The following is a 26336-nucleotide window of genomic DNA, read 5'->3' on the forward strand; positions in this document are numbered from 1 at the left end:
TTTCCCCCGTTTGGTTTTGGGGTGTGACATGAGACCTTTTCACCAGTTGCTAATATTAAGTCAATTAGGGTAATGCTTGCCATAACTGCTCATTATGCTTACGAAGTATGGAAAATAGATGTTATAACTGCTTTCCTTAATGGGAAACTAGTTGAGGATATATACACGGCTCAAGCAGAAGGTTTAAAAAGTTGTGCAAGATTGAGAAGTCCATCTATGGACTGAAACAAGCACCTCATAGATGGAATCTTTGCTTCCATGAAATGGTCAAAGAGTTTGGATTTTATAGAAGTGAAGATGAGTCTTGCATGCATGTTAAAGATAGTGCGAGTGTACTGACCTTCTTAGTCTTATATGTAGATGACATACTCCTAATAGGAAATGATGTTCCAACTTTGCAAGAAGTCAAGTCTTAGCTAGAGAAATATTTTGCTATGAAGGATCTGGGAGAGGCTATATATATATTCTTTAGAGAAACAAGTAGAGACATTTACTAAGAGTTAGCCAGAGTACATACTTGGATAAAATACTAAAGCGGATCAGAATGGAGAATTCCATGAAATGGGACTTACCCATCACTACTAGAAAACATACCTTTAATGACACGCTTTTTACGACACGCACTGATTAATGATACGCAAAAGGGCGTGCCCTAAAAATAATGTCAGATCTTTAGAAATTTAAAGAATTTTGGATGCGCATTCTTGCGTGCCCTAGAATTAGTTTCTCACAAAAAAAACACGGAGGGTACTTAATTTTAAAGGTGTGTCATCTAGAAATGTCGCTTTATAATTTTACAAACACGCTCTTCAGCAACTAGCAGTGGGAAAAAGGAAATAAAAAAAAAATTAGAAAACCCGCCTTCCTTTCTTGTTTCCCCTCTTTAGATCTGGGTGTGTTCTTTGACCACAAAAATCTTCTCCGGTCTTCCTCCGCCTCCCTACATCGAGTGTTGCTTGATTCTTTCCCTTGCACTCCGACCGCCGCCTCCGATTCTTCCTCGTTCGTTGACATCGATCAAGGCTCATTTACTTCTACCCACTGGAACCACCATATCTCCCACTCGATGTTGAAATTGTCAGAAAAAGCCCTAATTCAGTATTATACTCTCAAGTCTTAATATTAATGCAAATCTTGATTATCGTTTGTTTTTTATTCCCTACAGATAAATCGAAAAAGGGGAATTAGAATGACGAAGGTAGCGGGAGTTTTGGTCCGGTGGTCGTGGCTCATCTATCGAGTAAGGAAGATGGGAACGCAAGTAGCCATGGTGGCTCGATGATGACAATCAATCGAGAAAGGGGAAGCACCTCTGGTGCGGGACCGATTTGACGAAAGGAGAACGGAGAAGCGCGTCAATGAGTCCCAAAGCATAAAATCAAGACTAGGGCTTTTTTCAAAGATCTATCTCCATTTCTCTCTCTCTCTCTCTCTCTCTCTCTCAGGTTCCAGATAGTGGCTTTAGGGAAGGAAGAAGACAGTGAGGGTGGCTTAGAAGAAGGAAGACACCACGATGGTTATAGGTAAAACTAGGGCTTTTTTGATCGGAGACCTTACAACCCAGTTGCTTCACTCTCGATTGCAGCGTCGTTCGGCAACTAAGACTCCTCCATCGTACTGGTTCTGCGACTTCTCAGGCTATGACATCGGTTACTACACACCTGTCTATTAATCACTCTCATACTCATCACATAAGAATGAAAAGCTATCTATCACCATCGTTACATCAGTATCGACTCCTCAAGCTCACTGGTCCACCTCCCCTCCATCCTACTCCATCTACTAAGACTCCTCAGGTTTGCAAGCCCTAGGTCTAATTGCACTAAGGTATGAAAAAGGATGCTTCTACCTTGCCCTATTTCTTCATCCGTTCAACAAATAAGAGGAAACGTAATTTCTCATTCATCTATCGACTTCATCTTCTCAATCAAGCAAAACGGATTATGAGTTTTTCCTGCATCTACGATTTCACCTGGTATTTTCGATTTCTCCTTTATGCCTCCATTTTTTTCCTGCATCTATGTAACGTCCAAAATTTCAAAACAATTAAAACTTTTCAAAAACCACTCATTTTAATAACGTTGTTACAAAAGGTTTTCAATACATTATTTAACAGAGTATTTTTCCCAGGTTCATATCATAAAACATCAACGCGAGGAACGGTACGATCACGCCTTTGCCTTGCCACAGACTCCTGAGAACCTGAAACATAAAACCACAACTGTAAGCCCGAAAGCTTAGTGAGATACCCCCAAAATACCAACCACATATACGCCCTTCCAGGCCACGACCTTCCAGTCCATGTGTCTCAGGGGACTTCCGTCCCTGCTGGGTAAACCTTCCGGTCCTACCCACGCCGACCTTCCGGCCCACAACACAACATATTGCCTTCCGGCCCATAACATATTGCCTTCCAGCCCATAGCATAAAATGCATACATAACATAACAAATCATATCACATAATCATATAGCAGTTCACAGACAACAATCGATCAACAGATCACATATCATAGCATTACTCTAAACAAGATACCGGTCTAGCCGGTCACTAGCATAACATTACCCTACGAATCAGTCAACATACTAAATGCATACATACGCCTTTCCAGGCCATGACCTTCCGGTCCACATAGCAATGCCTTCCGGCCCATAACATGTAATGACAACTACCCGGATTTCCATCCGATAAAAGGGTCGGCCTTGGTGCCATAAACCCTAGCGATATAGTGAGGATAACTCACCTCGAAACTGCCGACTGAACAGGTAGCTCAAGCTGCTCCGATCACTGATACGATCTTTACCTCTGGACAGCCACCAATGCACTGAACTCAAACAATAAACAACAATTATCAAAATACCCCTGGAACCACTGGTCAATCCTTGGTCAAAGACAAGGTCAACGTCAACCCCTAACTGACCCTACTCGCCGAGTCAACCCTATGACTCGCCGAGTCCCCATACTCAGAACTTCACTCAATCTGCGATCTAACTCGCCGAGTCACCCCAAGACTCGTCGAGTTCAACAACCCTGAGTCCACTCGCCCTTGACTCACCGATTCTCTAAGATTCCCTTTCTACACGTCGAGTATCCCCCTTGACTCGACGAGTTCCTCCTGGACGAATCGCGGGGCCACCCCGACGCAACTCGCCGAGTCTGAAGAACAACTCCACGAGTCCCAGTTAATCTTCAAGCTACTCGCCGAGTCTGTTCATCGGACTCGGCGAGTCCATGCCATGCAACCGCTCAACTGCTTTCTAAGATCAAAACTGCTCCGACCATTCATAGGTTTGGCCTTCCTAGACTGATTCATCTCGTAAGATCCTCATTTCGGTGCTCATAATACACCCCATGACTCATAATTTACATTTTGACCTAAGACATAAGGATTCCAATTGTAACACCCAGGATTTTGAAAGCCAAGAAAGTAAAGGAAACCCTAAATTTAAGAGGGACTCGACGAGTCAAAGGAAGGACTCGGCGAGTCGGAGCGGGATCCGGGTCGATAAGAAAGTGACCAACTCGACGAGTCGGCCAAGTGGACTCGGCGAGTCTGGTCTGTGCGAGGAAAACCCTAAATCCGGGGCTTGGAGCCTATTTAAGCATCTTAATCTTCTTCCTAGGGCTCCTTTACAGCCTCTTGCACCCAGAACGCCGCACCTTAAGCCCCCATTGTGTTCATTCAAGCTTCTAGCCATTTTTGAGTGGGTTTAAGGAAGAAGAAGGAGTGGGAATCCTTGAAGCATCAGGGAGTGGCTTTGGATCTGAAGTTTGGGAAGCATTTCAGAGCATTGGAAGGTATCAATTCGTTTCTCTCCTCCATATTTTTCCTTGGTTATGAGTTTTGGGGCTTTTAAGCCATGTTTAAGACCAATCTTGAGCTTGAGGTCCAGATCTGAGGTTGCTACCTCAGATCCATGTTTATTTTGGTATGTAATCCCATAAAGTATCAGCCATTGGGTGGAAATTGGAGTCTCTTGGTCCTAAACCCTAGCTATGGGTGTATTTTGCCTAGATCTCACTCTCTACACGTAAAGGTTGCAACTTTACGTGGGAAATAGGCTTGGGGAGGGTAGATCTATAGTTTGGAGCTCATGCATGACTCGGAAGTCCTCTGCATGTAAGTGGATCTTAGTGGACTCGACGAGTCCTTCGAGTGGACTCGGCGAGTAGCTTGAAGATGAGGAGGAACTCGACGAGTGGGATGAACAGCTCGTCGAGTCGGATGAAGATGGGCATGAGCTCGGCGGGTTGGATGAACAACTCGTCGAGTTGGATGAAGTTTGTCGTGTGCTCGGCGAGTCTGTTCTTAGACTCGGCGAGTCAGGTCGAGTGGTCCCAAACCCTTCGAGTTAAGACTCGAGTCAGCGAGTCGAGCCGGGACTCAGTGAGTTGGACAGGACAGGAATCGAGAATCAATAAACTCGGCGAGTCAGGGGCTGACTCGGCGAGTAGAGCCGCGAGTGGAAGGACTCTGGATTTATGCACTCGGCGAGTCAGTAGGGTGACTCGGCGAGTAGGGTTGACCTGGAGGGTTGAATTTGACCAGGACATCGACTTTGACCAGAGTTGACTTGGTTAACCTTTGGAGGTCAGTTAGACTAAGTGTTGGGTTGTTATTGGTAGCTCGGGGAGCTAGCAGAGCAGCAGTTCAGAGTTAGCGGTCAGGTAGCGGTCAAAGGGGTTAGCAGCAGCAGTTCAGCAGTATCAGGTGAGTCTCCCTTTGTATGAATGGGTCTACGGCCACAATGCCGGCCCATGTAGTTATGAGTAGAAGACCCGGGGGTTAGCCCTAGGCACAGTACGCTAGTATGATATTTGGACGAGGTCCAATGACAGAGGGCGGGTGCCCAAGGAGCGGTTTATGTAATAGTTTATACTTGTTGTCTGTGTGACACTTGTATGTGCCTGGTAGGGAGGTGAGAGAGGGCGAGGTCCCGTATCTCACCAATAGCAGAGTGTGGATGGTGTTCCATATCTCAGTAGCAGCAGAGCAGGGGCGAGGCCCAAGTTAGGAAAGGAGTGAGGGTGGGTTGGGCTCGAACCTCACTATCAGCAGGAGTATGGACGAGGTTCCATGACTCATCAGTAGCAGAACTCGGGCGGGGCCCAGAGATAGGCGAGGCCTTAGAGCAAGGGTTGTTAGTATATGTTTAGCTTATGTAATGTTACGTGATACGTTTATGTGCTATTATATGTTAGTGGGCGAGGCCCTGTGACAGGCGAGGCCTAAGTGAAACAGATCTGTATCCGAGCGAGGCTCGAAGCCAGGCGGGGCCTGGAGCGGCGGGGCCGTTGTAGCGGGCGAGGCCCGAAGTAGGGGGCGAGGCCCCGGATAGCGGGCGTGGCCCAGTATGTGCAGTATGTGGTTATGCATGGTATGTGGTAAGGTGGGGAACTCACTAAGCTTCGTGCTTACGGTTTTCAGTTTTGTTTTCAGGTACTTCCGGTATCGGAGGGAGGAGCTCGGAGTGATCGCATGACACACACCATAGATTAGCCAGCCTGGGAATGTTTACTCTGATAATAAACAAGTGTTTTGAAAACTTATACTCAGATGATGTTTTGGAATGATGTCTTTGTTTAAAGTAATGTTTTATAAAAAAAAAATTTCTGGTCTTGAATTGTGGGATGTTACACCAATCCAAAACCTCCATTGACTCCCGAAATGCTCAGGCATGGGACATTCTGGACTTCCAAAGGTCCCAATACAGAGTTCCAACCGCTTGGGGGACTAAGGTAACACTCAATCTAGCCACAAAAGGGTTCAATAAACCCTAAATCCATAAACACATCAACATAGAAGGATGCAACTTGAAATATTACCTGAATAACGTGTTCTCTGTGTCCCCAATCCTCATAATGTGGCTTCTCTTGTTGTTCCCTTAACCAAGCCTCCTCTTCCTTGCAAAGCAACACTTCCAAAATCAACAATGGTCTTCTACCTTGCTCCAGATGCTCACAATCGAATTAGGGCTTCACTCACAGGACTAGGGTGAACAATGACGGCCATAAGGCCCCTTATATATGTCCCCAAACCTGGACGGTTAGGGTTTCGCTAACCAGCGTGGACTCGCCGAGTCCATATCCGGACTCGTCGAGTCCAGTCGCGAACCCGCGACCAGATCTGCGATCCTACTCGGCGAGTCTGAGCTCCAACTCGCCGAGTCCCCTCTTAAAACACCCAAAATCATAATTATAGCAATATCTGGAATTCCGGGCTGTTACAACTCTCCCCCACTAGGACTAGACTTCGCCCTCGAAGTCTCACTCTGAAAATAGCTCCGGATGCTGCTCCCACATCTCACGCTCCAGCCCACAGGTCATTTTCGATCCCCTCCGGTGCTGCCACTGAACTAACACCAGAGGTATCTCCTTATACCTCAGAACCTCGATCTTCCGATTTCTGATGACCACTGGTCTCTCGGCATAATTCAGGCTCGCATCCACCTGAATGTCTTCTAATGGGATCACTGCCGACTCATCGGCTATATACTTTCTCAATTGCGACACATGAAAAATGTCGTGGATTTGTCTCAAATCCGTGGGCAACTCCAAACGGTAGGCCACCTGGCCTACCCCCGCAATCACATGAAAAGGCCCAATATACCGGGGCCCCAACTTGCCCCTCTTCCTGAATCGAATCACTCCTTTCCAAGGAGAGACCTTCAGGAGTACGAAGTCGCCAACCTGAAACTCAAGCTCGGACCGGCGTCTGTCTGCATAACTTTCCTGTCGGCCCTGGGCGGTCAATAACCTCTGTCTAATCTGTTGAATCTGCTCTGTCGACTGAAGCACGATCTCTGTACTGCTCATCACTCTCTGGAACCGAGAATTACCCAAGATGCAACTCTGATCTAATTCTCAACGATCACTTGACCCCTAAGGGTTAGGAAACCATGAACCACTGGATCCCCGATCCAAAGCCCACTTTGTCCATTCCGGACCGACTGAGAGACCCATTCTTACTCTCAGAGCAACTCTCACGAGTTCTCCTCTTGCAATCACATACACATGCTGAACTAGCCCCAACACCCGCAGGTTGGAAGACCTGATACACTGATGATATCCTCGAACATCTCCCAGGATGAACCACTAATATCCACCCTATACCCTGATCAGAATCACACTGAGAATTCAAGATTCTCTCTCCCCCTGCATCCCTTCTGAGCCTCAACAGACATCCCAAACCGGATGGGTTCCTACTTCACTGCCGCGCACACGATGCCCAAAACCATACTCGAAATACTCTAACCATAACTCTGCTCTGCAGCTTTCACTTTCGTGAACTTGCACTCCCCTTCGGAGTTACACACCTTTCTCTTTTCCTTTTCCAAGGAACCCTCTTGGCCATAATGCCACTCCAACCAGTGCCACGGTGCTCGCCCCAAGCGACACCACCCTTTTCGCGTAACCGCTATTCACATACTCTGGTTCTCATTGCAGGGGCTCTCAAGCCCATGCACTCTCTCCATTCCACAAAATCACTACCTCAACTAAACAAAATCACTAACCCGGGGCCAGACCTTCCAATGTAATCACACTGCAACATACAAAATCCGAAATCTCAAACTGATCCAACAATACTATCAGAGTCCCCAGCATGACTGGACCGACTCTCATAACACACACCAGCCACTCGAGGCTATATCTCGGTGGGTCCGTACACGCAAACTCTGTGAACCCTCATGTTCTAACTCTGGGAACCTTCCGGTTCCAACCCTAGCAACATGCACCACATAAATCCCGTGGGATTAATGTAGTACAACCCATCACGTACATCAAGCATACAAATACTCTGATCACATAACCCGGTTACTTACTCAAACTTGATCCCGGCCTGCTCCCAGGCCTCCACAATCAATTGCCCTAGGTCTGTATCCCGCCCCGCATACCCGACACTCGCTCTTGTCAGCCCATACTCTGAGCTGACAGAACATTGCTGAATCCCAACAGCTAAGCACCCTCACATACTCATCGATCTCCCGGAGAATTCTCCAATTCTCCCCCACTTAAAGCACTGACTAACAGCCACCGATCGCCATTAACGACCTTCGAGAACAACCCCGCACAAAGAGAACACTTACACACTGACTGCTTCCCACAAGCATAAGCAACCCTCAGCAAAACACATCTCCTCCCTGATCAATCCGCTCAAAAGAATCCGGCCTTTCAATTATCCACTCCACGACTGTAGATGCTACCCGACATTCAACCCAGTGCCGCATCTCCGCTATCAACCCTCACGAATGATAACCAACGGAATTCCCAAACAATAACTCATAACCAAACCCACAACCTGCAAAAGGATGGATACCGCATCGAAAACCGCACAATAATATCAGCACCAAAACACCAGACTATAACCATACCAAACCATTAGGGAACAACGAATGCCACAGCGAAAACCTGAAACACCAATCCATAACCATGCCAAACCCGTGAAACAACGAATACCGCATCGAAATCCACCCAAGAGACCAGCACAAACAATACGCCACAATCAACGCAAGATAATCAAGACATCAAGAAAGCATCATACCCGCAGCTGCCTCCGGCACTGCTCCGTCTCCCTCTGTCGCAAGCCGATAAGCACGACCCTGAGCCCTTGGGGCTCCGCTCCATCCTGCCCTCCTCCTGAACTCCTCAAGGTGGCCGGTGCTAGAGCCTGCACCGGTCCTGCAGAAAGTTGTGGACAGTTGACCCCCAAATGTCCAACCTGCCGACAATGATAACAAATCCTCAAATCCCGAATCGGCACTGACTGCCGACAATCCCGCGCATAGTACCCCTCCTTTCCGCACTTGCGGCATGCACCACCGGACCAGCAAACTCCGGTGTAATCCCTCCCACACTTCCCACAAGTGTGGCCGCTTCGATCCCCCCATTCTAACATCAACGGTACTGGACCGTTTCGGCGCTAGCTGCGACTGCATCGGAGCCTGCCTCAGCTCACGCAACTGCAAATCAACCTCTAACTCACGCCGCATGGCGGCCTCCTGTAACACCAACAAGGTCTCGCACCTCTGCGCAGACACGAACAGTCTGATATCCCCCTTGAGCATACTCAGATATCGGGACATCTGAGCCTGCTCCGAAGCGAACTCAGGGCAAAACATCGCCCTCTCAATAAACATCCTGGTGCTCTCAGTCACCGACTCCGAATCCTGCTTCAGCTCAAGGAACTCCCGAGCCAATCTCTCCCTCTCATCTCGTGGAACATAGCGAGTACTGAACATCTCTCTCTGAACTAATCCCCTGAAACCGCAGCCCTCTGCGCGTCGGAATATGACCCCGTGGTCAATCTCCACCAATAGGTCCAGAGCACACCTCACCCTCTGATCAGCAGGGCATAAACTCGTGGAGAAACACCCCTCCACGTCCGATAACCATCTCATGGCAATAATCGAGTCCTGAACTCCATCGAATGTGGGAGGCTTCGTATAATAGAAGTCCCGATACTGAAAACTCCGACTAGCTCCTCCCCTTGCCGCTGTAGCCACCGCGGCAGCCGTCTCTGCGAGAGCCGCATATCGCTCATCAAAATACTCAATCATGGCGGTCTTGATCGACCCAAACAATTCCGGCAACTCAGCCCGGAACAATGCAGCAACCCCATCACGCAGGATCTCGTGAATCCTCGCATCCCGCTCACTCGTGCTCGTCTGATCGATAACCTCCGACAGCATCGATCCACCCGGAACTCGCTCTCCAGCTCCCGATCCTGATCCGGATCCACTATCATCATGCCTCGAAATCTCCATACCGAAGACACCATACCAATCTCAGACACTTCCCACAATTCTGGGATCCAACTCTCGCAGTCCTACCCTAGAGATCATGGTTTCCCTGATACGCGTATGGGTCCTGTGCTTTCAGTAGTACGAGCCCATACTACCTTCCACACCTACCCATATTTGTATGAAGTACTACCACAATACCCTAGAGAACATGCATAACAACTATCAACCCTCACCACTAGAGGAACACTGAGAATATCCCATAAGGGACCCTAGGCTACAGGCATCACAAATCAGGCAACATTATCATGAATTCCTGAAGATCCCTAGCCTAACTCTAGCATGCTGTTCTATCAAGCTCAATAAAACAAATATCATGTATGGTATCTTGGGGTTACTTACTGGCTCCGGCTGATCGTACCTCCGCGTCCTCCTTTTACTAAATTTGAAAACCATTTTAATTTCTCTTTTTAAAATCCTCCTCGATTTGAGACTGGAGTCACACGAATGTTTCCCCCAATTCACTCAAACCAAGGCTCTGATACCAACTTGTAACGTCCAAAATTTCAAAACAATTAAAACTTTTCAAAAACCACTCATTTTAATAACGTTGTTACAAAAGGTTTTCAATACATTATTTAACAGAGTATTTTTCCCAGGTTCATATCATAAAACATCAACGCGAGGAACGGTACGATCACGCCTTTGCCTTGCCACAGACTCCTGAGAACCTGAAACATAAAACCACAACTGTAAGCCCGAAAGCTTAGTGAGATACCCCCAAAATACCAACCACATATACGCCCTTCCAGGCCACGACCTTCCGGTCCATGTGTTTCAGGGGACTTCCGTCCCTGCTGGGTAAACCTTCCGGTCCTACCCACGCCGACCTTCCGGCCCACAACACAACATATTGCCTTCCGGCCCATAACATATTGCCTTCCGGCCCATAACATATTGCCTTCCGGCCCATAGCATAAAATGCATACATAACATAACAAATCATATCACATAATCATATAGCAGTTCACAGACAACAATCGATCAACAGATCACATATCATAGCATTACTCTAAACAAGATACCGGTCTAGCCGGTCACTAGCATAACATTACCCTACGAATCAGTCAACATACTAAATGCATACATACGCCTTTCCAGGCCATGACCTTCCGGTCCACATAGCAATGCCTTCCGGCCCATAACATGTAATGACAACTACCCGGATTTCCATCCGATAAAAGGGTCGGCCTTGGTGCCATAAACCCTAGCGATATAGTGAGGATAACTCACCTCGAAACTGCCGACTGAACAGGTAGCTCAAGCTGCTCCGATCACTGATACGATCTTTACCTCTGGACAGCCACCAATGCACTGAACTCAAACAATAAACAACAATTATCAAAATACCCCTGGAACCACTGGTCAATCCTTGGTCAAAGACAAGGTCAACGTCAACCCCTAACTGACCCTACTCGCCGAGTCAACCCTATGACTCGCCGAGTCCCCATACTCAGAACTTCACTCAATCCGCGATCTAACTCGCCGAGTTCAACAACCCTGAGTCCACTCGCCCTTGACTCACCGATTCTCTAAGATTCCCTTTCTACACGTCGAGAATCCCCCTTGACTCGACGAGTTCCTCCTGGACGAATCGCGGGGCCACCCCGACTCAACTCGCCGAGTCTCAGTTAATCTTCAAGCTACTCGCCGAGTCTGTTCATCGGACTCGGCGAGTCCATGCCATGCAACCGCTCAACTGCTTTCTAAGATCAGAACTGCTCCGACCTTTCATAGGTTTGGCCTTCCTAGACTGATTCATCTCGTAAGATCCTCATTTCGGTGCTCATAATACACCCCATGACTCATAATTTACATTTTGACCTAAGGCATAAGGATTCCAATCCAAAACCTCCATTGACTCCCGAAATGCTCAGGCATGGGACATTCTGGACTTCCAAAGGTCCCAATACAGAGTTCCAACCGCTTGGGGGACTAAGGTAACACTCAATCTAGCCACAAAAGGGTTCAATAAACCCTAAATCCATAAACACATCAACATAGAAGGATGCAACTTGAAATATTACCTGAATAACGTGCTCTCTGTGTCCCCAATCCTCATAATGTAGCTTCTCTTGTTGTTCCCTTAACCAAGCCTCCTCTTCCTTGCAAAGCAACACTTCCAAAATCAACAATGGTCTTCTACCTTGCTCCAGATGCTCACAATCGAATTAGGGCTTCACTCACAGGACTAGGGTGAACAATGACGGCCATAAGGCCCCTTATATATGTCCCCAAACCTGGACGGTTAGGGTTTTGCTAACCAGCGTGGACTCGCCGAGTCCATATCCGGACTCGTCGAGTCCAGTCGCGAACCCGCGACCAGATCTGCGATCCTACTCGGCGAGTCTGAGCTCCAACTCGCCGAGTCCCCTCTTAAAACACCCAAAATCATAATTATAGCAATATCTGGAATTTCGGGCTGTTACAATCTACTTCTCATCTCTGAAAAAACTTGATTTCACCATTTCAGCTTACAACTATTGGTTTAGAACTTTAGATCCTTCAAGGAACTTGGGAAAAGAAATGTCATACCTATGGGCACATCTTCTTAAGTTAAATGAGCACATTTTTTTCACATAAACAAGTTTCATATTTCCTTTTTTTTGTTTTTGTCAAAATTTTAAATTATGAGTTTTTTCTTGGCAGGTTATATGGAAGTAACGTATGTGGTGAAGGGGGAGCTGAATTTCTTGCAAGTCCTTTTAACTTCTCATCTATACAAGAAAGTGTAAACATAATGTACCTCACTGATAGAGACAAGGGAAGTGGTTGGTTCATGGATAGAATATGATAACATTGTCTCTCTGTTACCGTTGCTTTTAGTTTCATTCTCTGAACAAGTTGTTGTTGTTTGGGAAGCTACCTGTCAAGTGCAGGCAACAGGTATCCAATTATTAGTATACAACTAGGCTACAAGAATAACTTCTTATAATCAAGAACCAACTAGTCAAACTAATGTTATATTCTCTAATATGTGATGTATTTAAGTATAACTAGTTTTTTTCTAATATTTTTTTATGATTTAATGGAGTGATGGTCATCTTTTTTTTATTGTTTTTCTTGTTCCTAGGTTTTTTTTAGGACCTGGTAGACAAGGAAATGAGTTATATACTCTCTTATATGCCATGTTTTCTTGAAATTGTAGTGATTATTATAACTTCTTTTCATGATACAGTAGGAGGTAGTCAAAAACAAAATGAAGGTCTGCAATACGAAAGTGGAAGGTGAATCGCTTAAGTTTTAGTGAGAAGCATATCATAACCTTTTCTCCTTTAACATGACTGAACTTCAACTCAAACAAGTAAAAAGTTAATGAATTTTATTTGGTCAATTTCTTGCAGATAAATTTTATAAGTTTTAAATATTTCTCATGTGATCTCAAGGTAAATCTCCCTTTTTCATTGTGCTTTTTTCATGTTTAATAACAGTAAGTTTGATTTCATGTGTAGGATGGAGAAGCTAATGCTTACCTGCTAAATGTTCTTGCACCAAAACATTGCAGCCCAACCACATTGAATATCAAGGGTCTGGTATCCTCTTTATTTGAGTTGTTCATCATGGAAGTAGGTGGATGTTGTTGAGTTGCAATATTTGGATTAAAAATATCTGGAATAGCTACTGAGTCATACCCCCACCCCCACTCCCCACTTAACTTCCAGAAGCATTTCCTACACAGAAATTATGAGCATGCATCTGTTGCAGGTAAAATTGTTGTTAAGCTAAAATGCTACTCATAGCAGCATAACTTACAGGTTGAGATCCAAATGTTGTAGGATTAAACATAAATCTTGAAGAGTGTATTCTTTAACAGGTATATATTTATTTTTTGTAGAGTGTATTCTTTTGTGATTTGAATATAAAATATGATTCTGGGCCTTTGGGCTTTTTTTATTTTTTTATAAAATGCAGTCTACTTTTGAGATGTGAGTGTTGTTCGTTTAGCAATGGTGAGTATGTGAAAGCGGGATTGGCTGAACTAGACCACTGGTGTTTTAACGCAACTTATAAGGTAACTCTGGAGTGATATTTTCTTTCATTGGAATGGAATTAACGATTCCATTCCTTCCTCAATTCTTTCATGCCAAACACTATTTTCTATTCTTATTTGCTAAACAAAAGGACTGCAGTATTCAGGTTCTACTTGGGATGAAATGAAGCATATACGGCAGGCTATAGCATTTCTGGTAAAGTTTCTTTTATTATATAAAAATTTATTTTTTCTGGTTTTAAAGATTTAATTTTAATCAGTTTTAATCCCATTCAGGTTATACATCAAAAGCCAAAGAAAACACTGGACGAAATAAGTCATGACCTCTGCCTAGTGATGACAAGTATGGGACACAAAGCGTCTCCCCAGATGTAAGTTTCATAATAAGATCAGGTGCTTTTCCAACAAGTAAAAATCTACCTTTTAGTGAGAATTCCACTTTTAGTTTAGATTTAATGAACTTTTTTCTGATTATTGAAAGGCTACTACTAGAAAAAAATTGTTATCTGTTATTGAAATTCATCAAATGTCCCACCACACCTAAAAATGATAAAATTGTATATGCAGGTATTCTGAATTATTGACCTGCTTTCTTATGTAGGCTGTGATCCTCATAATTTTTGTGGTGAATCCTATTTTATATGAACGGACTGGTTCAGCTCTACTGGAAAAGCCATGTTTTAGGGTAGTTATCTTTATCTTGAACATCAGCTATGTCATGAATACATTCAAAACCCTCTAATATGATAAAATGCTGATGTATTTTCATTGTTGGTGAGGCTAATTTCCGTGACATAAATCTGACAACTCAGATACAATTCGCCTCCTGGCTGATAAAGTCAATCTGACTAGTCAAGTACTATTGTAATGTTCAGTCAACATAATGGCAGTTCAAATGAAACAAATAAAACCTGATAAATCTAGTGCATCATCTGTCCCCATAAATAAATAAGTTCTTATGTCTTCTTAGCTTTCCTCCTTCTCCTTTCCATTGTAGCCTTTGTTCCTAGCTTTAGAAATTGTGCATAATCATTTATTTTTGTGACACTCCATGTTTATTTCAGGCCCTTAAGCCCATGAACAGAAACTTAATAAATGGATAAATCACATTTTTCATCCCTATATTTGTTGATTTTTGTGGTTATGCTCCAGTAGTTTTACTTTTAACTTTTTTTCCTTAAAAAGTATTATTGTCACACTTTCAGTCCCTAATGGACCATGTTTATTTTAACCTGTTAAGCCCATGTAAATGACTATTTTACCCTTTCCTTTATATATATTATTATTATCATAGTTGTGATTATTATTGGTTTTTATTATGATTAACATATGGAACTTAATAAACAAGTAAATACATTCCCCCCCAAGGTTTATCGATTTTTACTGATATTGTAGGACAATGGTGACACAAATCTAGAAACAGTTTTAAAGGAAGCTTCCATGGAAAACAAAACGGTTATTCTAACAACTCTAAATAAAGCATGGGCAGATCCAGAAAACTCAATTTTGGATCTATTTTTGGAAAGTTTTAGAATTTGTTACAAAACCAGTAAACTTTTAAATCATTTGGTGATTATTGCCCTTGATCAGAAAGCATTTATGAGATGTAAACATGTACACTCTCATTGCTTTGCACTTGTTACTGAAGGATATGATCTCTCACAGGAAGCCTATATTATGACCCTTGATTATTTGAAGATGATGTGGCTTAGGATTGACTTTCTTCGTTCTGTTCTTGAGTTGGGATACAACTTTCTCTTCACGGTACTCTCTCTCTCTCTCACTCACTCTCTCTCTCTCTCTCTCACACACACACACACACTCTCTCTCTCTACATAGGAAAAAATGGATTTTTGTGTTGTTATGTACTTAAGTCTAGGTTTAGAAGTTAGAAGTTTGAACAACTCAAAACGACTTAGTTTTAAGTTAAAAACAGAACCCCTTGTGAACGGTGTTCTTATTTCTTAATTCTATTTTTTTTCTTTTTAGTTATATAATAATGATATTGCTGACTCTGCCTTTGGTTATTTTGACCAGGTTGTCCTCATGCTTGAAGGGATGGGTTCATCAGCACAAATCTTGAAACATTACTTATCATTCACAACTATAAAATTTGTCCCTGATTTTTCAGTGCATGCATCTTTGCAGGTTTATTCTTGTTTCTTGTCATTTGTATTGCATTTAATGATAAGGATCAGGAGGGATTTATGTCTTTTTTTTTTATCCTTCAAAGTTTTGGAGCAGGGAGCTGATTCAGCAAGCAAGAGTATGATATTATTCTCATTTTTTATAAAAAAAAGATTATGTCTTAATAAGTAAAATCTTGGAAAGATTGAAAAGAAAGTCAAAGTATGTTAATATGTCCAAGTAGTGATATCGTATGATGTTGGTGCAGGAACTTGATCATATTGTGGAAGAACTTGAAAATATTGCTAAAGTGAATCTCCTTTAACACATATCCATTATTTCAATAATTGAATAGGTTTATTTATTATTACATCATAGAAAATTTGTTATCCTGGAGTTCCATAGATAGCACATTTGACCAGTGTCAAATTGTTCTTGCATATGCTAAACTTAAATGCGATCTTACTTAATTTACCAATGTTTTTAATTAACTTACCAATGTTTTTATATTTATGATAGATTGGTCCTTTAAAATGTTGGCGAGGTGGGTTATGCCTTTCAAGATCTATTGGAGATAGAGATGTTGGGGTGTTCATTATTCCAGTTCCTCATGTCAAACAAGTGAAGGTTAGTTTAGTAATTAACCTCAATTTATTCCTCTTTTTATTAACAACTTTTATTTATTCATGAGCTTCATCTATCTTCTGCTGGTGGGCAGCTTGTAATTTCAAGTGATGGAGTCGCGGATTGGCTCCGAAATCAGCAGCAACACAAATTGTCAAAGTACGGAAACAAAAAAATGTCAAATTTGTAATAAAATATTATGCAATGGATTCTATTTTTTGTATATGATATTTTGTATGACATTAAATTTTATTTTCTATTATGAGACATTAAATGCAAATTTAATTTGAAGATTAGTAAATCTATAAAAAAAATTATTTTTTTAAACATTTAAAATTATGATACGCAAAAATGTGAGTCATCCTCATTTATGTCATGGCCTTTCTTGACAGGGGATTTCTTGATACGCACTGCGTGTCATTAACACGCGCGTCGTAAGGTTACGACACGCGAATGTGTGTCGTCTTCCTTTATGACAGGGTCTTCCTTGATACGCATTGCGTGTCGTAAACGCGCATCGTAACTGCGCGTCGTAAATGAGCGTCGTAAATGCGCGTCGTCTCTCTTTATGACAGAGACTTCCTTGACGCGCATTTGCGCGTCGTTTGAGCCTTTTACGACGCACAATGAGCGTCGTAAAAGGTTGTTTTTCTAGTAGTGCATGCATCATATTGTTAACTTGAGCAAGGCTCAATGTCCCAATAGTGATAAAGAAATAGATGTGATGAGTCGAATCCCATATGCTTCTGTTATAAGATTGATCATGTATGTTATGACATGTACTCGACATGTTCTGTTATAGGATCGATCATGTATGTTATGACATGTACTCGACATGATGTGGCTTATGCTTTGATCATGGTTAGTGTAACATCTTGTTTCAGATCGTTCTATGATTTAAAGCTCGTGGGCCATAATTCAGGTATGAGAAGGTTTTGAGGCTTTAAAAAAAGAAAGGTTTAGACCCTTTTAGATGTGGGTAAGGTAGGTTGTGTGATAAAAGAGTTCGATTTGGGCTTTAGATCCTAAGGGTATCGGTAAAGGCGTTGGTTCAGGATTTTCATGAATTTTGGATCTGAGTTCGAGTGGGTTTTAGGAAAAATAAAGTTGATAAAAGTGTAGGGCTTCTCATTACCTTTCCATGGATATAAAGAACGTCAAAAACGGAGTTATAACGAAGAAGTTATGACCATTTTAAGTTATGAGGTTTTGGGCCGAACAAGGTATACAGGGCATACCAGATGGGAACACATGGCGTTCAAGGGAAAAGTGATGCGGGCCAAGATGGGAACGTTAGGCATTTCCCAAGGGAATGTTGGGCATTCGCTGAGCTGTTTCAAAGACTTGTTTTTAGGGTTTGACCCTTTTATAAGCATCATTATGGACCCAAACCTCTTCCATTCTCCAGCCTCCGTCCTCTCTAACCCTAAGAATGAAACCGTAGCCTCCATTTGAGTGATTCTTGAGCTTTTTGGTGATTTAGTGAGTTTTTGGTGCTTATTGTGGAAGAAGGGTTTCTTGAGGAAGCATTGCTTGGATAATGTAATATAATATAATTAAAGATATGATCAAGGTGACAAGCTAGGATAAATGAACTTGCCTACAAAGTTTGTAACTGGTGGGCATCACATCCAAAAAAAGCCTTCCAGTACTTGAATTGTTTGTATCCGTTTTCAACATCTTCCTTATATCTCTCTAACTTCCTGAAATCATTCAACAAACATTCAATTTGTAATAAGAAAAAAAACTCCCACTATAATGTAAACCTGACATGAACCAATTAAATACTCCATAAGAAAGAAACAAAGATAAAACTACGGAAGTCCATAAATCTCCTGCTTCTTTTAGAGTCAAACATCTATCATAGAAAAATATAAATTTCAATAATTAGTCATCACCATGTAGAAGTATCAACACATAGTACCCCAAATAATTATAAAATAAATCCCCAAAATTCCCCAGAAATTTAGATTTAAACTCACTGGTGATAATGTAAAACAACGATAGCTTGAACGAAGGTCGTGATTATAGAACTAAATGTTTCACCAATGACATCATGATTTCAAGGATTAGGTTTTCCATTTCCCTAATTGGACTGAGAGTTTTGTAGATTAACTTTTCTCCTGAAATCACATCAAATTGTAAAAGTAATCAACGATGTTGGGGGTGGTGGCGGTGGAAATCAGGGACGTTGGACTAGGGGTGGCCAGAATCAACAATGTTGGGGGTAGGGGTGGCGGGTTGGATTTAGGGTAAGAGAATGACAGACTGAAATTAGGGTAAGGGAGGCATCGAGGCGAACAAAAATATTGAGAGGAAAATCAAAATCAAGAAAAATATGGGAGCAAACTGGAAATTAACGACGCGTCTAGCAATATTTACCAAGTTGTATTTTGGGTTAACGAAGGCTCACAATTTTCGTCGTTGACCCTTAGGAAATTTGTGATTGATTCGCTATAGATATTTTCTGTCGTTGATATCTCATTTTCTAGTAGTGATAATGATCATACGTAAACACTTCCACTAAATTTGTTGTCTACATGTATACAAAAAATACTCAGATGTGAATGAAACGAAATGATAATTACCCTAACTAGTCAACTTCCCTTCATGCAATGTTGCTATATGATTTTTAATGTTGCTATTGTCTTTTTCATTTTTACGGTTGTTAGCCAACCAACGGATTTTATGAAACCATTGTTAGAGAATATGCTAAAAACCGTTTCTAGAGAACCATTTTACATCTTTATTTTTGGTTAAAATAATAAGAAAACAAAGTATTTACCATATTTTAGTTTGTAACTTTTATTCATTTTATAGATTTATTTCACTTACATGTTACTGACTTTTTGGTCTTTGTGATAAATTTTTTTTGGTTAAACATGGACTTTCCCAATGATTGGTCCCAGTGTAATAAGATGGAAAACGGAGGTATTCTTTTATTTAAATGTATATTACTTCGGTTCCTCAAATTCATTTTCTATCTAAATACATTTCTTTGGTTGAAGCTCTTACAGAAAATGAGCGTATTTTCTATGTATTTTGTGCTAAAATGATCAAATCCTTGAGGAATGGAAGAAACATTTAGATAGTGTTTGTTTTTTGTCTGCAGATCTGTGTGGTCTCTTCTGTCTGTGCCGCACAGACCACGCGCAAACATTAGCCTCCACAGACTGTTTGTTTTTTTGAAAACTGTAGACCTAAAAATGTCTGTGCACCCTCTTCTTGGCGCAGATGTAGACCAGAGTCTTCTAACATCTTCAGACATTTTCTAGTCTAAAAAAACATATATATATATATATATATATATATATATATATATATATATATATATATATATATATATATATATATATATATATCTTTATTGTTTTTAAGTTTTTTTTTAATTTATATTTTTTCCAAATTTATTAATGATAAACAATTTGAAAAAAAATTACAAAACTTAAAAAAAAAACCGTTCGACGATACAAACATTAGATTTTTGACAAATTTATAAATAAAGATTTATTAAAATAATAGTCGTTGAAGTTGTTTATATAAATATGAAAAAAAAATCATAATATATTCTTATATTTTTTTTGCCAAATTTTGTAAAATATTATTTAATACAGTATCGTCAATTTCTCGAGAAAATATTTATGGTACGTTTTTAATGGATTTAATTGAAAAAATCGAAGTTTATTTTCATCCATTTATGTATCAATTTTTTTGATCATTAATTATAATGTTTAGTTATAACTTTGCAACTAAAGTTTTGGTTTTTATCAAATATATACGTTAATTCATACCATTTTTATTTTTACTTTTTTATACAATAATACATAAAAGTTGATCTAGATTCGTTAATTATTTAAAACAAAGTCATAAAAATATTAAAAAATCACTTTGAAGTTTAAAAAAATCAGTTTATTTAGATTTTAGTTTATTTTAGTAGCCCGCAGATGTTAAAAAAACAAACAGTTTTCTTTTTTCAGACTGCAGACATTTGGTCCACCTCTTCTACTGCAGAGGTCTACAGATGCGGTCCGCAAACTGCAGACATTTTGCCTCAGAAAAAACAAACAGCACCTTAATGTATTTTCATCTTTACAGTTACGTCACTGTACTTTGAAAACTCTTCTTATTTGGACTGTTGTTTCAAAGTATATTGTCTTAGCTTGGTAACAAAGTGACTCTAAACATCCTCTCTAATAAATGAAGGTTTTTTTTATCACTTGTGATACTCTCATTCAATTTGACAAATCTCATTTTATAGTTATTTAGAAATTTTTTTCCACATGTCATTTTATGAGTTTTTTCTATTTTATTAAAATCCACATAATATTTTAATGTAATAATTCCAATAAATGTAGTAATAAATGGATATCAATTTCATTAATGAATTTACCTTTTAATTTCGAAATTCCTAAAATTAATGCTCATTGGTTTCTTTCTTTATTTAATTTTTTTTTTTTAAATTTAAAAGAAAAAAAACATTTTCATTATAATAATTCATTATTTTTTCTTATAAATTCAAAGTTTCTAAATATTTTAACATTTATATTTAATTTTTTTTTAAATTAACGTATGTAATACATGAGCCTCACAACTAGTAAGTTATATGGAAAGCTAATCGTTAGGGAGGATATAGAAGTGTTTGTTGTGGTATAGAAATGTGGTGAAAGAAACTATGCAAACATCCAGAAAATATATTTTATGAGTGATCAAAATTGCTTCGGGTATGTCTTTGGTTTATGTTCTTTTAACTTAAAAAGAATCATAGTCTTATCCATGTAAAAAATACTAATGTACTTTTATTTATTGGATATTTTAGGATTCCATATTATAAAAATATATCACAAATTAGAGGAGCTTTCACTTCAAAGGAAAATATTATTTCAAAAGAAGTATTGCTGAAACTCCTGCCAACGTGCGGCTTAAAACTCTCATATGCAACCTAAAAGGCTTAAAAATGGCATAGTTAACAATGATTATGTGAAGTTAGTTAAAGTCAAGGATATTTCTGTCTTTTCTTATTGTGGTAGTTAGATTAGCTGGCATAGTTTGGTAGAAGATCTTATGTATTCTATCTGTATATTTATATGTTTTGTATTTGGTTCAGTGATGTATTCAGACAACCAATACAATGAGTTCATTCATTTCTTCTCTTTCGAACTTAAACATTAACAGATTATCCCCATACCATTCATGATAGAAGATCCTGTAACATAATCATGATAACAACATATTAGCAAGAAATTCTAGAGACGAATTTTTCACTTCAATCCACCATTGAAGCGTACTTTTGTAGTAGTATGTTCTGTCTCTTCATTATTCTTTATTTCGAAGTGGAAAAATACAGACACAATTGGAGCAATGTATACATTCACAATATAAAAATAGATACATCATACATGTAAATTGGAACCATAATTACTTTAACATAAAATATATATTGCAAATATCGTGCCCCTCCATACAAAATTATTTGAATAATACAATATAGGCATTCAATCAAAATAACAATATTGAAGGCAAAATAATGGAAAGAATGCTAGAGTTTATGTATAATCAAATGCGCACCATACTGGGGTTGAAGGGTGAGAAGCTTATGAGGAGCATGGATATATGATGGTGAAAGTTCGAAAGAGAACTTCTGTAAGATCATGGCGAGGGCAATTTTAGCTTCAATCAAAGCAAAGTTTTGTCCAACACATATTCGAGGTCCCCAACCAAAGGGAAAGTAAATGACTTGGTTTTTTGTTGCCTTTGATATTCCTTCAGAAAATCTATCGGGATTAAATTTCTTGGCATCAGTACCCCACATTTTCTCATCGTAGTGAATATTCATGATGGGTAATTCAATATGTGTTCCAGATGGTAGTGAAAATCCTCCTAGTGTGATGTCTTTGTCAACTCTACGAAATAGCCCAACGATTGGTGGATATAGCCTCAATACTTCATAGAAAATCATACTTATCTATATAGAAAGAAAAAAAACTGATCATTTAAGAACATAAGATTACATAATTATGAGAATTAATTACATGCTCAACAAAATCGACCCAACCTGGATCCAATGGACAAGTTGAGATTTTCAATAAATGGGTCAACTTATCAACTTTAATTAAACTGGTTAGACCAGGTTGAAAATTTTGACCTCATACTAAAACCGTTTACTTTTTATATTATATTTAACCTTATACAAATTTAGAATGTTATTAAAGTAATTAAGTTGTACTTGTACTTGTGCTTCTTTTTAACTTGGAACAATGAATTGGGTTTGTAACTTATTCAACTATGTTTAAACATTCAATACAATGTAAATTTTAAAATAAAACGTGTCAACCTTTGTCCAACCCGTTTATTAATTTAAGATGTTAGGAAAAACAAATGGGACAACCCAAGGACAACCCGGTTTTTAATAGATCAAAATTGGTTTGAAAGTTTTACCTTTGTTTTTTAAATAAGTTGAGTTGGATTCAAAATCTAAACCCATTTAACTTAACTCTTGCTAGATCTAGAATTAACAAAGTGATATAAGAACTTACAACTTTTAGGTGATTTAGCCGTTCTAAATCCACATTTTTGTCCCCAAGAACATTCAGAACCTCTTCCCTAGCACGCGACTGCCATTCTTGATGCTTACTTAATAAAATCATCGTCCATACAAGCAAGCCCGATGTTGTCTCTTGTCCAGCAAAGTAAAAAAGCTTACACTCTTCAATAACTTCATCAATAGTCATTCCATGATTCTTGTTTTGGTGTTCATTAACCTCTCTGATATTAGATTCAAGCATTATTCCTAACAAATCACTATTGTTACCTTCTCCAGCCTCCATTGCCTTGAGCTTGTTGTTTATGATACCTCTTATAGAATGTTTTACTTTTCTGTCTATAGAATTCATCCTTCTGTTCCTCTTTGTTGGTAAAAACCTACATAGAAATCATAGAGAGAAACATTTAGCTTTGCATGGATTTATTTATTTGGGTCAATAAAAAAATGGCGAAAACTAATTTGGGATTTTTATCGAAAATGTTCCAATGTGAATATACCAACAACATTTTTTTTGCGAAATGAAATCATGATTTAGTAAAACAATGATGTCATTTCTAAAAAAATGATTGTGCTCCCTAAAAAAATGAATTTGGCAAACCATTTTGTCAAGCATTTGATTATTTTAGGATATTTGTTCAAACTATATATGGTCATTTTGGTCAATGCAAAATCTTTTTGTTTCTTATTGATAAAGCATATCCTTTTTTTGGAAATGTAACTTACCTAGATCCAGGAATGTAAACTGACATCACTGCCTCCTGTACAAGTACACTTTGTTCTCTTATGAGTTCAAATATCTGAAGACCTTCTTCATAATTACTTCCAAATGCGGTTCTTGATATCACATCACTTGTTAAAGCTTGAAGGTCAGGCCAAATATCGAGCTCACATGACCCCTTTGATGAAATCAACTTCTCCCACTTCCCAATCATTTCGCTGCTACTTAACTGGAAAGCTGGTACCATATTCTGGTTACAAAACATTTGTATCATTAGATTTTTTATTAAACAGGAAACCAGATATTAATAAAAACATCAAGAAGTTAGCAAATAAGATAAACAATTTACATTAGTGACAAAGCCAAATAAGAGGTAATAATTTAATAAGACAATTTAGAAAATAAATTGTAGTTATCAAAGTACCTTTAGCTTCTCCATATGGAAGGCTGGGTTGATTAATTTCCTATGTTTAGTCCATTGGTCCCCTTCGTATGTTACTAATCCTGTTGCTATAAACTTTGTCATTGGAGAAGGTTCCAGCTTATGAAAGTCATTTAACTTTACAAATACTTCTTTGATGAGATCAGGGTCCATAATAGTCACTCTTGGTTTCCATCCTGTCCATGTGATGAAATTTTTACCTACAAAAAAAAGACAATTTCGATTATACACTTATATGTAAATTTAAAGATCGATTTATTATTATATTTATTATAATTATTACATTTAAATATCATGTATAATTTAATATAATGAAAAAAAACCCATAAAATGACATATGAAAAAAAAATTAATTTAAAATAAAATGAATGAAACATTTGAAAAAAATGATTTTTTTCTACTATATGGTAGATTATGATTTATTGAGAAAAGATCGGCAGGAAATTATTCCAATTACACTTATACACCTTTCTCATAGAAGAAATTTGTTTTGCATAGAGAGCTCAATTATCGACCATTCATGGCAAGAATATCATTTTTAATTAATCTTTTTTACATAAATATACCCTAAGTTATTACATCGTTGCCCAACCAAAAAGAGGACCACACCCCCTTTTGGCTTTTCTAATAACAGGGATTTTTTTTAAAACCCTAAATTACGCATGTGATCCTATATTGTCATGAAGATCCACATTTTGATATTTATTGGTGAAATTAAATCCCAGAACCTTTAACAAATAATTACAAAACCAATGCCAATTGATGTGAAAGTGTCACAAAAAATAAGCTAAATTGCCTTTAAATTTAACCTTGACTTAGGAAAACCACTTAAAATGAACTGCTAAATCGATGTCAAAAGCCAATAAATTCGGGATTGTTACATCGATCTTTAAACCACTGTCACTTTCCCTCTATGAATATAAATCCAAATGTCACCGATAACATGAACAGATTGAAAAAGTTTGACCATTGTACGGGGTTAATTTCTTGGTCTTTCTAAAGAATTATGTAAGAAGACGACATAAAGAAAAGACGAAACTAACCATGTTTTTGCAAAGAATGATGGGTGAATGCCACAACGCGTTTTAGAACTCCATCATCGTCATCCAGACTTAAAGGCTTAGATTTGGATTCTTTGACCATCAAAGAAAACTCTTTCATGTCCCCATACAAAAATCTGTATTTGTTTCCATTGAAACCTTGATTCCGCAGGTGCTTTTCGAGCTTTTTTGGTCTCACCCACAAAATGTTTACCAAATGCCATGCGCATAGTATAACTGCTATAGCACATGAGATTGCCACTGTGTTTGTCACTGCATCCATTATGTTTATTCACTTCCAATTAGTTCCCAGAATATGATCAATGAAGACTCTTTATAATTTTATATTGAAATCAAACATGTTTGCCTTGCATTTATCGGTGGACAAGTTGAAAGGGAAATTGACTCAAGATCCGTACACAAACATTGACCACTTCTATGACTTTGTATCCTGCCCAAGAACGTAACTTTTAATATCTGGATGGAGTGACATACGCAATGACATAATATAATAGATAATATAGAGGACATGATCGTTTTCCTCTTTTCTTGTTGAATCTTCCATGTTGACTTCCTTTTTTTGTCCATTACACTCTTTTTTTTATCCATTACACTCTGTTATTTACACGTGTCATTTAATATTTACATATACAAAAATAAACTACAATCATTAAAAAATAAAAAATAAAAAACAAAAGAAAAAAGAGAGATAGAGAAAATTGAATAAATAGATTTTCGAGATTTATGTGTGTATGACTTGATACATAGATTGTTCGTTGATTTTGAAGGTCGTATTCAAAAATTAAAAACAACCAATAAAATTTCGGATTAACAACAAGTATGACATTAGCAATGGATAGTGAGAAAAATAGTGATGGCTTAGAGTTTAGACGGAGAAACAACATATTAGTGATGAATTAAGGACAGCATAGTGACCGAACAACGACATATTAAAATTTGGGCCACCTGACAACATGGGCCCTACGCGGTCACACTCCTTGCATGTGCTCGGGCCCTGTCTTGATTTATGGTAGATACATAAACAATAGAGTAA

General features: G+C 39.2%; 1 protein-coding gene and 2 long non-coding RNA genes across 3 annotated transcripts; 2 read left to right on the forward strand and 1 right to left on the reverse strand.

Annotated features, from left to right (window-relative positions):
* The first annotated feature begins 848 nt into the window (after positions 1 to 848).
* LOC122196753 (uncharacterized) lies at positions 849 to 13441 on the forward strand. The gene is made up of 3 exons (XR_006188798.2): positions 849 to 1975; positions 12273 to 12685; positions 13144 to 13441. It is a non-coding gene; the product is annotated as an uncharacterized LOC122196753 (long non-coding RNA).
* Positions 13442 to 14167: 726 nt separating this feature from the next.
* LOC111916051 (uncharacterized) lies at positions 14168 to 15891 on the forward strand. The gene is made up of 3 exons (XR_006188236.2): positions 14168 to 14475; positions 15186 to 15554; positions 15828 to 15891. It is a non-coding gene; the product is annotated as an uncharacterized LOC111916051 (long non-coding RNA).
* A 6065-nt stretch (positions 15892 to 21956) lies between these two features.
* LOC111916050 (cytochrome P450 CYP72A219) lies at positions 21957 to 25719 on the reverse strand. The gene is made up of 5 exons (XM_023911700.3): positions 25286 to 25719; positions 24225 to 24442; positions 23806 to 24050; positions 23075 to 23459; positions 21957 to 22503 (listed from the first exon to the last, which is right to left on the reverse strand). Exons 1-5 carry the CDS (start codon positions 25563 to 25565, stop codon positions 22078 to 22080), a joined length of 1554 nt encoding a protein of 517 aa, XP_023767468.1. The 5' UTR covers positions 25566 to 25719; the 3' UTR covers positions 21957 to 22077.
* Positions 25720 to 26336: the final 617 nt, after the last annotated feature.

Source organism: Lactuca sativa, chromosome 2, assembly GCF_002870075.4.
Source record: "Lactuca sativa cultivar Salinas chromosome 2, Lsat_Salinas_v11, whole genome shotgun sequence".
Classification (NCBI taxonomy): domain Eukaryota; kingdom Viridiplantae; phylum Streptophyta; class Magnoliopsida; order Asterales; family Asteraceae; genus Lactuca; species Lactuca sativa.